An 18,998-nucleotide genomic window follows, 5' to 3' on the forward strand; every position below is an offset into this window, starting at 1 on the left:
AGTGAATATTGCCGATTTCTCCTCTTTCTGAGAGAGGAATCACACCTATCTGTCTCGACAATAAAAGGATACCGAAGCATGCTGTCTTCAGTATTCAGGAATCGAGGCCCTGGACATTGCTAACGACAGAGATCTACACGATCTAATTAGATCTTTTGAGACTTCGAAAGCAGCTACTCCTAGAACACCTAGTTGGAGTCTAGACGTGGTCCTGAAATTCCTCTCATCGGATAAATTCGAATTCGAACCTTACATCTCGCGTCCTTCCGCGACGTCACTAGGAAATGCTTGTTCCTGGTGGCTCTCGCTACAGCCAAGAGGACGAGCGAATTACACGCTCTGGATTCCACGGTTGGGGTTCAAAGGAGATGCTGCCATCTGTTCTTTCCAGACAATGTTTCTGGCAAAGAACGAAAACCCATCAAAGCCTTGGCCAGAAGTTTTGAGGTAAAAAGGCCTATCTAACCTGGTAGGCAGAGAGATAGAGAGATCTCTCTGTCCAGTGAGAGCTCTTAAATACTATTTAGAGAGGAAGAGGCAGATGGGAGCTTGTCAACAAGGTCTTTGGTGTGCAGTGAAGAACCCCAAACGACTCATGTCCAAGAACGCCTTGGCTTTCTTTGTGAGAAGCGTTATTACGGACGCTCACAAGAACTGCTCGGAGGAATCCTTCGTTCTTCTAAAGGTCAAGACGCATGAAGTAAGAGCAGAGTAGCAACGTCTTTGGCGTTCCAAAAGAATATGTCTCTGAAGAATATCATTGAGACTACATATTGGAGGTGCAATTCAGTGTTGCATCTCATTATCTGAAGGACGTGAGAGTGACCTATGAGAAGTGCTTCTCGCTAGGTCCTTTGTATCAGCAGATACAGTACTGGGTCTTGGAGCAAAGACTGATCCTTAATTTGTGTTTTATCGTACATAAACCCTCTTGTCAGATATGTGCTTGGTTTTCTAGTAGCAAGCTCACTACTGTCGCACGGAGGGAGCAGAGTGTCATTGCTGGTAGGGGATCAAGGGTATGTATGACTAGTAGGGGAGTACAAAATTTTTTTTTTTTTTGTATATTTTGTAATGAAAGTGTAATTATGTTTCGAGTTTTTTGGTTGTTTGTGAGGTTAGTTCGGGATAACTCCTTACAATCTTAGAACTAACATGGATGTTAGGATCAGGTGATCGGGATCGGTTGGTTTTGTGCTCCATTGTTAGTGGAATAGCACCCAATGACAAAGGCCCTTCCTAGGCTCTGCCGAGTAAGTGGATAAGACCCCATTGGCAGACCCACAAGACTCTTAGCCATAGATCATTATCTCGCTGAGGCTCTTGAGGCTAAGCAGACTCCAAGGCAGTAGCCGCGAAGTCTTCAGCCCAATAAGGTAGGAACCAAGGTTTATAAATACCTACAAACATATGTTGTTACCTGTCTATTTCAGTAGTTAGCTGTCTCTTACCCACACCAATGGGTGCTAATCAGCTAAGTATATATCTGGCAGGGAAGTTGAATGTATAAAAATGATATTGTCATGTTACAATAAAGTTTTATACATACTACCTGACAGATATATACGATTAATAGCCCACCCAGCCTCCCCGCAGGAGACAGGTGGAAGAGAAGAATTCTGATTAGAAAACGGGGATGGTTCCTAGTCCTGCCACCCAGGGCAGGGCGGTAGATCACCTGACCTACCTGTAGCGTGTGCCGCGAAATTTGAAATTCTGTCGGAGACGACGGAGTCTATAGCTAAGTATATATCTGTCAGGTAAGTATGTATAAAACTTTATTGTAACATGACAATATCATGTTTACTGCGATGCAGAACAATGGGGGTAGTTTGGCAGCAAATGTGCGGTTGCCAGCAGAAGCCGCACAGTTTCTCCCTACAAGATTGGTGACGTCACAACATACGTCACACACACCGATATGGCAGGTGCGATGACGTCACAGACTGCTTCTCGGCCTATTTCGCTGCACCCGGACTCAAATACGCTTTCTGACTCGGCAGTACAAACTGTAATGAAGAAATTACAGGATATAGAGAAGAGAATGGCTAAGAAAGAAAAAAAGAAAAGGCGTGATTCGTCTTCTTCTTCGTCTTCTTCCTCTAGTTTGGCGTCATCGCTAAGTTCGATGACGTCACGGCGAGCGCCAGTCAAGCGTTAGAGGATTCGGGATTTCGTGACTGATCCTCAGGCTAAGAGGAGAAGAGTGAATTCTTCTTCATCTTCAGACCAGGACTGTCATATCCCAGTCAGCAGGAAAGTCGGGAAGTCAGTGGCTGGTAAGCACAAAGCTAGTGGACGAAGCCGTTTGCAAGAGTCCGAACAAGCGAGAGAGGCGACGGCCGATGGACTAGCAGCCAACATGGAGTTGCCAGTTCGGATTACAAAGACTACGATACCGCTGGTAAAATCAACGTTGGCGGCGAAAGGTGCAGCAAAGAATAGAATGCAGGTTCCAGTTTCGCCCGCAAGGCCTTTCAAAATACGCACAAAGGATGATAAGGCTCCTATTAAAAGTACGAAGAATAGAGAGTTGGCATCCTCATCTGATACGTTCGTGGAAGGCATTGTCCATCTGGATGAAAGATTCTTCGACGCTCGGAAACGATACCAATCCTAATAGAGACGAAGTTATCAGTTTCAAGGGAGCCTTCATCTTGGAGGTCTATACGAGATTCTCGCTCTAGATCCGTGAGCAGAGAAAGAGTGAGGCGTTCTCGTTCCCCTAGTGACTATTCGGGATCGAGCCAACGGCGGCCATCAGAGATCAAAGAGACCGCAGCCGTAGGGGCAGGCGGCCGTGAAATTACCAGCCGTTTGTCAGAGGATAGGGTTGAGATAACATCCCCTGTGGCGGAGAACAGTATGTTGGAGCTGGAGGAAGGAGAAAACCAAAGAGTTTCTGGCCTCGTATGTGGAGGTGATTGTTTTGATTCGTCAATTCAATAACCTTTCGGAGAAGACAGAAACACCTGCCAGTATGCTTCCTCCGGGAATTGACATGGTATTTGGATTGGAAAGGGATGCCTTGTTCGAGTCATGCGGATTCTGTTTTACAACACGTAAATGCACGGATTGCAGGAAGGGATAATTCCTTAAGGTCTAATAGATCATTTAAGTTCATTCCTCCTCCAATGATGAAACAAAGGAAATATTATACGACACCGAAGGTCCCTTTGCTGTCAAGACAAGTGAACCCTAATGTGGTAAGGTTAAGGCCTGGATTAACCTTGGATCAGGTTAAAATGGAGTGCCCTTCAATGACGTACCAAGAGGCTGCTACGTTAGAAGCAACAGCTTCTTCTGTCTTTCAGACTGCTTCTTGGTTAGATCTTTGGTCAACAGCAGTGACGAAGATTGCATCCTCAGAAGTGACAAGAAAGGTAGTTGATGAATCATTGTTCATTAGATTACTACAATCAGGTTCCAAAGCGATTGCGTACTTGACAAACTTAAGTGCCAATGTTTGGGCAAATATCCTGCTAATGTGGAGAGATGCAGCGTTGGCTTGACTAAGCCGCGCTGTTGATTTGGATTCCCTGTTAGCAATGAGGAATGGGGATATCTTGGAGTCGCAACTGCTGTTGCCAGAGGTCATACTGGAAGAGGCTATAGATAAAAGAAGGATGGACACTAACAATAGATTGGTACAGGAGGCAGTTAGGAAAACGTCTAACAGTCAAGCTACTTCTATGGAGGTAAGGCAACAGCAAATACCTCGAAAGAAGACAGTTAGGCATAACATCCCTAATAGAGCAACAAGACCCTCTTCCCCAAAGAGGTTAGTTCATCGGCCCTTTCACAATAGAAACAACAGAGGAAGGGGAAGTAGGGGAAGAGGGAGAGGCTCAAGATGATAGGATGGGCGCCTCTCATCACTCGGCCACACCAGTGGGGGGTTGCTTGACAAATCACTGGAAGGTGTGGCAGGAACTGGGAGCAGAGCAGTGGGTGGTGGATGTTCTCAGGGTCGGGTATTTGATTCCGTTCGAGGTAACCCCGCCCCTGACGGAACAGCCATTACCCCACTTCGCTCATGCTCAAGTATCTCAGAAGGCCATTATTCTGCAAGACAAAGTGAAGAAGATGAGGGAAAAAGGAGCTGTGGAACAAGTATACAGTCCGTCAAAAGGCTTCTACAGCAGGATTTTCCTGGTACCCAAAGCCAACAGTGAGTGGAGGACAGTAATAGACCTGTCAACATTGAATCTGTTTATAAGAAAAACCAGTTTCAAAATGGAAACTCCAAAAAGGTTCTGCAAGCAGTCAGGATCGGGGACTTTATGCTGACAATCTATCTGAAGGACGCATACTTTCAGATACCAGTCCATCAGTCTTCAAGGAAATTTCTCTGCTTCAGTCTTGCAGGGAAAGCTTTCGAATTCAAAGTCCTGTGCTTCGGATTGACAACGTCTCCTCAAGTTTTTACAAGAGTGTTCACTCTCGTGTCGACGTGGGCGCATGCTCAGGGGATCAGGCTAATAAGATATCTGGACGATTGGCTGGTGATAGCAAAGTCCAGAGAGAAATTACTCAGGGACAGGGCGACCCTCCTGCAGTTTTGTCACAGCCTAGGTATTGTGATAAATCAGGAGAAGTCGCAGTTGGATCCAAGTCAACGTTTGGAGTATCTGGGAATGGTTATAGACACATTAGAAGCCAAAGTATTCCCGACAGACCAAAGAATAGAGAAATGCAAACAAGTGGTGAATGCCTTTCTGGGAAAACAAACACAGCCAACAAGGCAGTGGCAGGTAGTACTGGGAATCCTAACTTCCCTGGAGAAGCTAGTACCACAAGGAAGGCTACACCTTTGATCTCTACAATGGAGGATGGAGTTTTGGTCACCAATAGTAGATCACCTGTACGAGCAAATTCCCATGTCGGCAGAAGTGAAGAAAGACTTGCTGTGGTGGGTGAACGACGACAATCTGACAGTGGGTGTCCCCCTTCAACAACCCTCCCCAGACCTCTTGCTGTTCTCAGATGCGTCACTAGAAGGCTGGGGAGGCCATATGGAGGAGTTGATGGTGTCAGCAAAATGGAGTTGCGAGGACAGAGAACTCCATATAAACGTGCTGGAGTTAAAAGCAGCATTTCCAGCTCTACAGGAATTCAGGGAGAGAGTGAAGGGACATTCAGTGGTATTGATGTCAGACAACACCACAGTAGTAGCTTATATAAACAAGCAAGGAGGCCTAGTTTCTCGGCAGTTACATGTGATGATAGTTCAACTCCATCAGTGGGCTGTTAGAGAACCTGGTAGACATCAGGGCCAGATATATTCCGGGAAAAAGATACGTAGTGGCCGACAAGTTGAGCCGCAGGGATCAGATACTGGGAACGGAGTGGTCCTTGCACCAACAGGTAGTGGACAGGATGCTCATGTTGTGGGAAAGGCCGATCATAGACCTATTCGCAACCAGGTACAACAAAAAGTTGGAAGTGTATTGTTCGGCAGTAGCAGAAGATGCGCTACAACACCCTTGGGACAATCTGGACGTATACGCATTTCCTCCCTTTTGTCTAATCCGTCAGGTTCTGAACAGGGTAATGCGGTCTCATAACCTCAAAATGACCCTGGTAGCTCTGTTATGGCCGAAGGCAGAGTGGTTTCCAGACCTACTGGAACTCCTAATAGACATGCCGAGAGAGTTACCCCCATGGAGCAACCTACTATGTCAGCCGCACATGGAGAGGTACCGCCAGTCGGTGAAGTCCCTATCACTTCACGGGTGGAGACTGTCAAGTATCTCCTCTGAGCGAGAGGGTTTTCGCAGAAAGCAGCAACTCAGATGGCAGGAAATATCAGAAAATCATACGCGGCAGTATACCAAGGAAAGTGGTTGGCATACTGTGATTGGTGTCGTAGAGGGAACTTGTCTCCACTCGGTACCACTATTCAGCAGTTAGCAGACTTTCTGGTATATCTCAGAACAGAAAGGCATATGTCTGTATCTGCAGCGAAGGGGTACAGGGCTGCTCTAGCCTTAGTCTTACGAATGAAAGGGGTGGACATTTCGTCTTCATGGGAGTTGGCCATGCTGATGAGGAGCTTTGAACAGTCATGTCCACCAAAGGAACTAAAAGCCCCAGATTGGGATCTGACCATGGTACTGAGTAGTCTGACAAAACCCCCCTACGAACCACTAAGGCAGTCCACAGATAGGAGCCTGACCCTGAAGACAGTCTTCTTATTGGCCCTAGCTTCAACCAAAAGGGTGGGGGAGCTACATGGCCTGTCATATCTCATAAAGCACTCGAGAGGTTGGAGGTCAATGGTATTTGAGTTTGTTCCAGAATTTGTGGCCAAGACTCAAAACCCAGCAATAATAGACAGCAGATTCTACTCCTTTGCATTACCTTCCTTGGCAGACTTTGTAGACAATGACAAAGATGAGATGCTTCTGTGCCCCATCAGGGTACTAAGAGAGTACTTAAGAAGGACAAGGCACCTTAGGCCGGGGTAAGAAGGACAAGGCACCTCAGGCCGGGGTGCCGGAGGTTGTTCGTAAGTACAGGACGGAACAAGAAGGAAGTGTCCAGGAATACAATATCGTTTTGGCCAAGGGAGACGATCAGAAATGCCTACATGACAGAAGACAGGGGGTCAAATAGCCAGGAGGGAGCTAGAGCTCATGACATCAGGGGCTTGAGTGCTTCTTTGGCATTTAAAAAGAACATGTCTGTGGAGAGAATTCTGAAAGCTGGGGTGTGGAAACGCCAAACAACTTTCACCTCATTTTATTTAAAAGACATTGCCCATAGATCCTTGGACACGTACGTACGTATCTGGCGTTTGTCCTCCTCCTCTGTCGCCACTTTCAGAGATAGCCTCACTCGAAAGGTAAGCTTCCACATTTTGCTACATACGTACAGTATTTCTTGTATACCATGTACACTAATACACTTTATTTACAGGTAATTAGTAGTACGTGTTATGTTAGGTATTGTATGGTCCAAATTGTTGTAGTATTTCATTGTTTATAGGTCAATTTAGCTTTATTATGAAATTTACTGGGGTGTTTTTGGAGGGTTTGGAACGGATTAGCCATTTTACAAAAATGCGGTCCAAGATACGAACAGCTCATGATACGAAGGCCGCCTCGGAACGGATTAATTTTGTATCTTGAGGTACCACTGTAAATGATTTACTGATTTTCAAACAGCAATAATATCAATTCATTAAAGAAAATACTAGAGTGAATTAGTAAGATTTTAGTTTATTTATTAAAGAATTATGTAAGATTGAAGGAAAATCCATTCTACCCTGCATCTGTCTTTTTTGATCCAGGTACTAAGCACTAAGCTGAGGTCCAGAGCTGTCAAATATGTCGAGTAATGTGACAGGAGGGGTAGCGAGCTTGTTGTGTTACCAACTAACGTTCATGTAATCTCTCTTCTCTCTCTCTCTCTCTCTCTCTCTCTCTCTCTCTCTCTCTCTCTCTCTCTCTCTCTCTCTCTCTCTCTCTCTCTCTCTTCCTTAGGGAAATGAGAGTTTTTATGGTACATGTATGTATATATGTTTATTAATATTTTCAAATAATAATATAACTGGAATTACAAAATTCATGTGACTCTCACTTATGTTTATTTGTTTTGCAGTATGATAAATAAATGATTTACCTAATAACTAATTTTCAAATGTTAATAAGATTAATAAAAGAAATAGCAATTCCCAGTCTTTTTATCCACTTCGAGAAAGGAGGGTGGGGGAGTAAATGACAGTTTGATATATTTATTGGCGGAGTGGAAGGAGTTGGAGTCGTAAGGAGTTATTCTCTCTCTCTCTCTTTATTATTATTCTCTGTCTCAGAAATAAATCATAATTTCACTCTTGATGGTCAGATATATGATGTTGTTGATTCAATGCTCTCTCTCTCTCTCTCTCTCTCTCTCTCTCTCTCTCTCTCTCTCTCTCTCTCTCTCTCTCTCTCTCTCAGATGACTTTGAAATTATATTAATAATATAATCTCAGAGATTACAACAGTAATAGGATAGTAATTTATTCAAGGTGTGTACATTTGCGGTGCTTGAACTTCGAACTTAGGCAGTTATAAGTGTTTTTAGTGGGGGTTTTAAGTATTCATGGGTTTTAACTAAGGGGGAGGGGGTTCTGGTACGCATCCCCCGCGAATATGGGGGGTCTATTATACCCTCCAGTTGTTTATGGTTTTGTAGTGGTGTGTTTTTAACTTTGGTAGTACATATCAGGTGACATTAATTTTCTCTGGTTATTTGTTATTTACTGCGCCCTGGACGGGGGCAACTTGTCACCCTTGTTAGCAATTGGAATCATCCTTGCTACAAGGTACCTACTGTTTAGTAGATGACTCTTGCCATTACTGCCACACCACTATGAGATAAATGAGTGCATCCAGAAGCAGTATCTTCCTGTAGCAGCTCATTTATCAGGTAAGGAACAACAGGCATTATTACAATGCTAGCAGTTTTTTCTATTTTCAATTCATTATCTTTACAATATATTGTAATCTGCTATGTAATTACGTATTTGGTAAGTTATGAATATAAAAATGACATTTTTATAATAAAGTCAGGTTTTACATATATGTACTTAGCAAGTAATTACATGATTGGAGCCCTCTCTCTTCATCTCGCATGAACCTAGGCATAAACAAATAGAAGCCATGTTTGCTAGTTGTTCCTCTTTTGCCCCAAAAGTGGGTGGGGCTAGTCACCTATCTGCTAGAAATAAATAACGCAACCCCGCAAATCTCAAAGTTCTAGCTGTAAGATGAACACCAACCAGAGGCAGTATCTTCCTGCAGCAGCTCTCTTACAAGGTAAGGAAGCAACAAGCTTTGGTATAATGCAAGCCTTTTTTCTATTCACAAATTCATTACTGCTTTATAATGATTTGGGGTACAATATGTAGTCCATGTATCCCATCTCCTGTCAGTGTGGAATCAGCAATGTATAATTACTACTTGGTAAGTTATATAAGAACGACATTTTTATAAAATAAAATAAAATTTTACTTGCCAAGTAATTACAGAATGGGAACCTTCCCTCCTCCCCTTACATGGATAGTAGGGCATGAACAAATTGAGACACTTGGCTCAGGTGTTCCCCTTCTTCACGAAAGTGGGCGGAACTAGTTACCTACACCAAAACCAGAAAAAATTGCTACTGTGAATTTCAAGTTTTAGCTGCCAATGCTAGGAATTGATAGCTATGTAATTACTTACTTGGTAAATATATATAAAAAGAGAGAGAGAGAGAGAGAGAGAGAGAGAGAGAGAGAGAGAGAGAGAGAGAGAGAGAGAGAGAGAGAGAGAGAATGTGGGGGTTGCCTTTATATTAAGTATCATAAAGGTTAAATTATTCATAAATTATTACGGAGAAAGAGAGAGAATATGACTTGAGAGAAAGAGAGAGAGGTTTTTCTTACAATAAATATCAATTGGGAAATTATTCATGATTTATGACAAAAAGAGAGAATAACTTTGGAGAGAGACAGGGAACATTATTCTTACGCTAAATATCAAAAGGTGGAAATTATTCATGATTTATAATGAAGAGAGAGTGTGGGGAACTGACGTATGTTTACATTGGTAAACAAATGAATAAAGAAACTGCTGTTTTGTGATTTTTTAGGGATTTCATTTTAACATAAAGTATGCTAGTTTACCTTTGTATCATATTTATGTACTGATTTTACTCTTAAAAGCATGAAAACTTACAAATTAGTTAAAAAAAAATTACACAAACACTTCTGCAGGATTTTTCGATTATTTTGCAAATTTTGCAATCTGTAAAAAAATATTGGTATAAATTATTTAGGCTCCTATGAATATTTTATGAATCCTGAAATGCATATGCACAAAGTATTACTGTATTGTACATTTCATGTTGATTCATTTTGATGTGAGTCTTTTAAATATGTGAAAGCTTATTTAGAAAGCTAATGTCTGGTTTAGTTTCATTTAAAGTTGTGATTATGTTGAATAATATTGGTAAAAATTTACTTTTTGGAGTATAACAGTTATTCATTGGCTTCCACAGATGCTGTACATACTTTAACCTGTGCCCTGATGTTGCTCAACACGGATCTACACGGGCAGAGTGTGGGACGCAAAATGACCTGCAATGAATTCATTGATAATTTAGCTGACTTGAATGATGGCGAAAATTTCCCCAGAGAAGTGCTCAAATCTCTCTATCATGCAATACGTAATAAGCCTTTGCAGTGGGCCACGTAAGTTTTCTGTCATACAAATTTTTCTTCTGTCTTATATAATTTAACTGATGGGATGAATTGTGATTTTGTGTATTTATTACAGTTCAGAATCATGGTTTGGCAGTGTTTATTTTTAATTACTGATTTAATAATACTTCTTGTTCATGGGCATGCAAAATATGAGTATCTTTTATTTTATGTGAAAATCAGAGTAACTCAGGTAAAAATTTTGATGAATAGGGATGAAGATGCCGATCATGATGCAAGTGGAACAAGTAAAGGTGGAAGTGGTGTCTCAGACTCACAAGCAGTTGTAGGAAGTAACCCTTTCCTCGCACCTCCATCCGGAAATGGTATTCAGTACAAGAAAGGTTATATTATGCGGAAGTGTTGTACAGATCCAAATGGGAAAAAAAGTGAGTAACTTTGTGGTATTGTAACTTTATGGGTGAGTGAAAATTTTATCTGCATGTTGTTCCACCAGAAACCCAATATTTATAACAGTCTAATTCTTACATCCATGTATAAATCCCAGACACCAGATTCCAATAGAAAAAAAAATTGGTTGGCTGCTGCATGTAGTTTGATACATCCATATCTCTTCTCTCCAAATCGCATTGTTTTGCTTTCACTTCTTAGCATTTGTTGACTGGTTTAGATGTTTGTGATGTGACACGTTTCACCCACGTTCTTTCAAATTATCCTTGCACACCACAGAGGTAGATGGAAGTGGCTCATCTATATTAGTAACCCCATATAGACAGGGGACTTAAGTTGTGATTTTTAAAGTGAATTTTTCAAATTTTTACTATGAAGGTATTTTCTGTTTCTAAAGTACACTTGTATTGTCACTTTAGTGCTGTTCATTCCCGTTAACCCTCTTACGCCGAACCCCTAAAAATCAAAACCTCTCCCGTATGCCGGGCCCGGTTTGGAGTGAGCGCGGAAGCGGAAAAAATAATTTTTTCTAAAAATCACAGCGCGCTTAGTTTTGAAGATTAAGAGTTCATTTTTGGCTCCTTTTTTTGTCATTGCCTGAATTTTAGTATGCAACTATCAGAAATGAAAAATAATATCATTATCATATGTAAATAATGCGATATATGGTAGCGAAAAAAAAAATTCATACATAATTGTATTCAAATCACGCTGTGCAAAAAACGGTCAAAGCTAACGAGTTACTTTTTTTCGTTGTATTGCAAACTAAATTGCAATCATTTTGATATTTAATACATTCTTAAACAATAAAAGTAACACCGGAAAAATATTATCACAAAATGATGTATGAATTCGTAACGCGTGGACGTAAAAAAATGTTTTTTTCAAAAATGCACTGTAAATCTAAATATAGTTTTAGAGACTTCCAATTTGTTTCAAAATGAAGACAAATGATTGAATATTACGATACTGTAAGAGTTTTAGATTAGAATTGCAGATTTCGACCATTTCGGACGAGTTAAAGTTGACCGAATGTCAAAATGTTTATATATATATATATATATATATATATATATATATATATATATATATATATATATATATATATATATATATATATATATATATATATATATATATATATATATATATATATATATATATATATATATATATAGTTTATTTATATGCACATATTTCAAAGATGGGAAAAGCTACAGCCTTCAATTATTTTTTATTGTATTCTTCATGAACTTTGCGGCACATTTTGATATATGAAACTAAAACGGCTAATATTGAAAAGGAGCAAATATTAGGATAATGCGATGTACGCATTTCAGAGACTTGCGGCCGCGAATTGGCGCTCGGAGGGAAGTAAATATATTTTTCAAAAATTCACCATAAATCACAATATTGTTCTAGAGACTTCAAATTTGTTTCAAAATTAAGATAAATGACTGAATATTACTAGGCCATAAGAGTTTTAGCTTACAATTGTGTTTTTCAACTATTTCGGTAGTCAAATTTGACCGAACATGGTTTTTTTTCTATTTATCGTGATTTATATGCAAATATTTCGAAAAAAGAGAAAAGCTACAACCTTCAATAATTTTTAGTTGTATTCTACATGAAATTGTGCACATTTTCATATATAAAACTTTATGTAACAGCTAATTTTAAATGGTGCAAACATTTCGACAATCGCACAAAAAAAATTCCTATTTTTTCGGAAGAGTTACCGCGCGGACATAAGGAAAATATATATTTTTTTTCATAAATTCACCATAAATCAAAATATTGTGCTAGAGACTTCCAAGGCATTGCAAAATGAAGTTAAATGATTGAATATTACTATAATATAAGAGTTTTAGCTTACAATTGCGTTTTTCGACCATTTCGGTAGAGTCAAAGTTGACCGAAAGTTGAAATTTTTGCACTTAACGTTATTTATATGAAAATATTTCAAAACTGATAAAAGCTACAACCATGGGTGGTTTTTAGTTGTATTGTGCATGAAATTGCCCACATTTCCATATATAAAACTTTATGTAACGGCAAATTTAAAATGGTGCAAACATAACAACAATCACACGAAAAAATTTATCGGAAGAGTTACCGCGCGAACGTAAGGAAAAAGTTTTTTCATAAATTCACCATAAATCGAAATATTGTGCTAGAGACGTTCAATTTGTTGCAAAATGAAGGCAAATGATTGAATATTACTATAATATAAGAGTTTTAGCTTACAATTGTGTTTCTTGACCATTTCGGTAGAGTCAAAGTTGACCGAAGGTTGACATTTTTGCACTTATTGCTATTTATATAAAAATATCTCAAAACTGGTAAAAGCTACAATCATGAGTATTTTTTTGTTGTATTTTACATGAAATTGCGCACATTTTCATATATAATACTTCATGTAAAGGATAATTTAAAATGGTGCAAAAATTATGTCAAAGTGACGAAATAATGTCCGAGATGTGTCACTGATACTTTTTAGTGCGATAAGAAAGAAATTCACGCTTGCGCGCCTGCGTAGCGATTGTAAACAAAACAACGCCTTGATCCATGAACTCCCAGCATCCCCCAAGGCGCGTGATTCAAAAGTTTTCGGCTGGTAGGCCTATAAGTATTTTTCCGCAAATTTTTAAAAAAACTTTTTTGAGTCGACGTATGATACGTCCATTCGGCATACGGGAGACATTTTGACTTGACGTATAATACGTCCATTCGGCGTAAGAGGGTTAATAAAGTACATATTGAGTATTTTCTCAATAAGTTTGTTTTGGTAAATTAGTCTTATTGTTCGGTATTCCTCCGTGTTATTAACCCTCTCAAGCTTATGGGGGTTCCTATAGCAGTACCCGGTACGCGACTTATGCCGTGGAGGGAAAAGTTGGGCTCACACGGGAAGTTTCTGTGTAAAAATCGATGTGTCCAAACTGTAACTGATATACATACATTTCTGGTTTGTTTTATGATGTCGGCAAATGATTGAATTTTTTCCTGAAGTAATCAGAAAAACTTTGCAAGGCTTAGAAGTAATAAAAAAGATGTGATGAACGTGAAATTTTTACGGAAAATCGTAGATATTTTTTTGAAATAATCATGGAAAATATAATAATGGTTTGGGGAGTTTATTTTATATGTAAATTGTGTGGAAATGTTTGAACTTTCTTGTGGAAGCAATAATTTTGCTATGAATGTGTTTGCTAATTAGTGGTTAAAATGCAAATTTTTTATGGAGTGCAATTTTCAGATTTCCCAACCTACTTATGTTGAAGTCTTGTATCGTACTTAAGTAAGGAATAAAGATATAAAAAAAATGAAGGTGGCATTAGAAAGCTGAATAAATTTCTTATAAAATGCACAAAAGAAAGATATATGTATTGGTAAAATAAAATCGAGCAATTGTCATTAGATTACAGATAATCTTTTTTTTTTTCTAAGAAAATATATGGAAACGATTATTATATAGAAACATTGATATTTTTACATTTTGCTGTTCAGCACGATAAAGTACAAAGAATGGCCATTAGAATGATATACAATACATGCACATTGAAGTTATTTATAGATGCACAAACAGGCGTACAAAAAATTATCTATGAATGCATAAATTCCGGCCAAACTACAGTGATCAAAGCGTATATATATATATATATATATATATGATATATATATATATATATCATATATATATGTATATATATAGATATATATTATATAGATATATATATATATATAGATATATATAGTATATATATAATTCATAGTATATATATATATATATATATATAGCACATATATATACATATACATATATCATATACATATACATATACACACATATATATATATGCATACATATATATATATATATATATATATATATATATATATATATATATATATATGATATACATATATATATATATATATATATATATACATATATATATGATATATATATATAGCATATATATATATAGTATATATATATATATATATATACACATATATATATATATATATATATATATATATATATATATACATATATATATATATATATATATATATATATATATATATATATATATATATATACATATATATATATATATATATATATATATATATATCATATATATAGTATATCATATATGCCATATATATGCTATATATATATATATATATATATATATATATATATATATATATATATATATATGTATATATACATATATATATATATTATATATATATACATTATATATGATAGATATATATAATATATATATTATATATGTAGTATGTATATTAATAACATATAATATATATATACTATATACTATATAATATATATATATATACATATATATACATATATATACATATATATATATATCTATATATATAAATATATATATATATTATCTATATATATCATTTATATATATATATATATATCATATATACCTTATATATGATATACCCCTATATATATATATAGAATATAGATATATATATATATCTATATAATTACCTGATAATAAATAATGCTAGAAATAAATTAAAAAGTGCAATGGAAAGCTGAATAAATTTTCTATAAATTACCTAAAATCAATAGGTGTTCCACATAAAAAATTGAGTTCCACATAAAAAAATGAGTGAAGTACTACAAGGCTCAAAGCCATAAGTTTTGTTTTTTCACGTAAAGTCAATTGTTCACTAAAGATTTTTATAAAGGAATTATATTTTTACATTTTGCCATTTAGCATGATAAAGTCCAAAGAATAGCCGTTCGAATGATACATAATGCATGCACAAACAGGCATACAAAAATATTATTGACATGCATAAATTCCAACCGAAGTGCGGCATTCAACGCGTATATATATACGCTGACATTTTTCGTAATTATTCGGTAATAAATAATGCTATCGGTTTCCTGTTTATGTTTTCTTGTAGGTCCAAGATCTGCCATTGCAATGGCTAAGTCCTCATGTTCTTTGGATGACTTATTTTGTTTTATGAATTTCCCCCGAAAATAACTTACGGATGGTGCAGAAATTGCGTCATCAGAGCCCTTACGGAAAAAAATTATTGATGCAGTTTCACATCATTGGATCACCAGAGGGGTTAACTGTTGGATGTATATTTTGGTTACAGTGCTCCACAGTGGGTTTTTTAGTTTTCTTTAGTTCTTGTTTGTTTGGTAAAGGATTTCTATATATATTTTATCTTGCTAGTGTATTTTGCATTATTTTGTTAATTTTTAAAAATTATATCAGTACTATATAGATCACTTTCATTTTTTTTAACAGCTTACATTTCATCAAGTGCATAGTATTTATTTTATCTTTATTGTGTCATAACAATCATTCCAGATGTACTATAAATATTGTGTAAAAATTTTTAGGCTCATTTTGCAACAGTATTGCAATGAATCCAGTGAATGCCTGAGTGAGTACAAGAAGTATATGGTGGATATTGTTGTCCTGCTTGCTCTTACACACTGCTGTGTAGAGGGGCACCTCTAAGGAGATAGAGGAATGGGAGCAGATATTTATTAACAGCAGCTTCTCACTTACATGGTTGAACAAAAAAATCAGAATTATTATTCTTTAATAAATGGTATCCTAAAGCAGCTGTCAAATTGTCACCATCACACTATTAACAAAACCATATGCACCAAAAACATCTTGAAGATGAAAGGATTATAAAAGAAAATTTCATTTACATAACAGAAGTAGGGAAGGTTAAACATCATTTACAGTATTTTGAAAACATGAAAACCAGGCTGTACCTCATGAGAATAACCTGCATCCCTTAGACACCTTTGAAAAAGATTAACAGCATCTAATAATGTAGTTGCCTGGTAGGTGGATGCCACCACTCACATCAGGATAACTACTAAGCTCTCGAAGATTCTCATGTTACCTAGAAATAGGTGTCAAATTCATTTAATACAATCATCAACACCAAAGAAGACCTTAAAAGAAGAATAGATAAAGGGTGTGAATACTAAGAGACAACACCAAGTCATCAACACCTACACCTTGAAGTCTTGCATATCTTGTAAAAGAAGCTAACATAAATGCAGACACTGGATTTAATTTCTCCAACAGACTGCCTTTTCTGAAAAGAAAACAACAATAGTGGAAGTAGAAAGACATGTAGAAAATTGGCTGATGCCAAACACCAGAGAAAGAAAGAGCAAGGAAACATAAGCAGCCAAGCAGCACCAAATGTGTGAGAGAGAGAGAGAGAGAGAGAGAGAGAGAAGAGAGAGAGAGAGAGAGAGAGAGAGAGACCACGTGCACTTGAGCAAGCAAAAAAAAAAAAAAATCTTCAGTTAACAGAATCAAGGTCACATCTGAGAATGCAAGATTTGCAGCAAATCATGAGGCTTCATAACCTAGTAAAATTTGACCTGCCTGTTCTTGTGCTAACTTCAGACTTGCTACCTCCATTTATATTTGTACCTTTTCGTTCTCCTTTTTTACTCCCTGTAAATGAATGCCTGAATGTTTTGAAAGGTTTGAGATAATAAAATAACCACAGCTGTAAATATACAGGAAAACAAAATGAGACCAATTGTTCTTTGTATGTCTTGAGCCCTGTGAGAGCGAAATAAATTATGTCAGTGGGCTTGTTTAACTTAATAATACTAATCATGATGAAAAATGGCTTCTCAGTCAGAAATCAACCATTAAATTTTCCTAAATCTTTCATATAAATTTGTCATCTATTGAATTTTAATGAAGTCACCATAAGATTGTCAGGCTAAACATTGGTTTCTGTTTCCCAGCTGCGTTTGGTAAACGATCTTGGAAAATGTGGTTCTGCGTTATACAAGATTTAGTGCTATACCTTCATAAGGACGAACAAGGTGCCCGTCGTGGGCCCCAGCATGCCCAGTTAGGCCACAATGCCATCCGGCTACATCATGCTCTAGCTACAAGGGCTCATGATTATTCAAAAAAAGAACATGTCTTCCGATTACAAACTGCTGATCAAGCAGAATATTTATTACAAACAAGGTAATTCAATAGGTAAAAGGTAAGAACTAGATTTGCTATTTCTTAGAGCACATTACTCTTCACACTGTGATAATCAGATTTTTCATAAGTATTTAAATGTGTGTTCTAATTTTGTATAGTAGCTCTTTTTTATAGCTGTTATTATGGCAAGAAAATATATCTAATCTTGGATTTTCTTCAGTGACAGCAAAGAACTTCAGGCGTGGATTGACACTATAAACTTAGTTGCAGCCAGTCTATCAGCAGCTCCTCTGCCAGGAGCCGTTGGTTCTCAGCGCAAATTCCAACGACCTCTCTTGCCTTGCAGTATAACTAAACTAACTTTGGTATATAGTGGTGATTCGATTCTCTTTTTCTCCTCTGTAGATTATTTTGTATGATTATGATTTTTGTGCAAACATGGATGTATCAGTAAAATTAGCACTACTTTTGGTAATATTTTATATTTATTTGATTGTTTGCTTGCTTTTGTAGAGTGAGCAGCTGGAAGATCACACTGAAAGATTGGCACAATTAGAACGGGAGTTAGAAGACCACAAAGCTCATCCACCAGAGAGAAATTCAAAGGTTGCTAGTGCTTCTAATTATCGAGAGAAAGAAGCTTATCTCACGAGTGAAGTAAGTGATTTGATCCTTATCAGTTTTGCTATTGGTTTTTCAGTTTTTATTATGTACTACTTTTCACAGGGTGGTTGAGTTTAATTTATTTTCGTTTGTTACTTGATACAGTACGGCAGTGAATTGTGGTATTTATATGTGTTATTGGTTTCTAGATTTCTAACTCTTATGTTCTTTATGAAATTCAGTCCTAGACACAAGTGTTTTTAGTTAGAATATACTGATGGTTATTGAGGATATAATCTTTTTGTTCCTGAAAACTTAGTAATATATTTTTAATATATATTTTTGTGTACACAGAGTAATCCCTTAATCATTTTTTCTTCCCATTATAGCTTACTCCCATTAGCTGACCTTTATTTACAATCGCCACCCTTAGTGTGCAGTCCCCTTCAGACTTTATTCAAAATTACCTTCAAAGGAGATTAGTTTGGGCTGAGAAGGTTCTAGGTTGATTGTACATACAAGTTTTTGGTCTCGGGCAGTGTGTGTCAGTGCAATGGCTAGTCCTTTGCTTCTGCTTTTTGTGAATAACCCCAAGATCTTTGAAACCTTTAAGTGTCAGGAAGCACTATCAGGAGGCCTCTTCATCTCAATCACCTAAGCTTGGCTGTGACTCAAAATCTCTCCAGAAAGGGTTCCTCAAGTCTTAAGCAGCTATCTTGTCCCTCTAACTCCCCACTTCCTACCAC

At 37.1% G+C, this 18,998-nt stretch overlaps 1 protein-coding gene across 6 annotated transcripts in view; it reads left to right on the forward strand.

Annotated features, from left to right (window-relative positions):
* The window catches only part of LOC135221032 (PH and SEC7 domain-containing protein-like), a 183,265-nt gene that overhangs the window by 108,858 nt on the left and 55,409 nt on the right, over positions 1-18,998 (forward strand). For all 6 annotated transcript variants that reach the window (XM_064258760.1, XM_064258761.1, XM_064258763.1 and 3 more), the window contains 5 exons: positions 10,027-10,219; positions 10,442-10,617; positions 17,457-17,688; positions 17,870-18,014; positions 18,163-18,306. In XM_064258760.1, coding sequence (XP_064114830.1) covers positions 10,027-10,219; positions 10,442-10,617; positions 17,457-17,688; positions 17,870-18,014; positions 18,163-18,306 — 890 coding nt within the window. The remainder of the gene's footprint in view (positions 1-10,026; positions 10,220-10,441; positions 10,618-17,456; positions 17,689-17,869; positions 18,015-18,162; positions 18,307-18,998) is intronic.

Source organism: Macrobrachium nipponense, chromosome 2, assembly GCF_015104395.2.
Source record: "Macrobrachium nipponense isolate FS-2020 chromosome 2, ASM1510439v2, whole genome shotgun sequence".
Lineage (NCBI taxonomy): Eukaryota > Metazoa > Arthropoda > Malacostraca > Decapoda > Palaemonidae > Macrobrachium > Macrobrachium nipponense.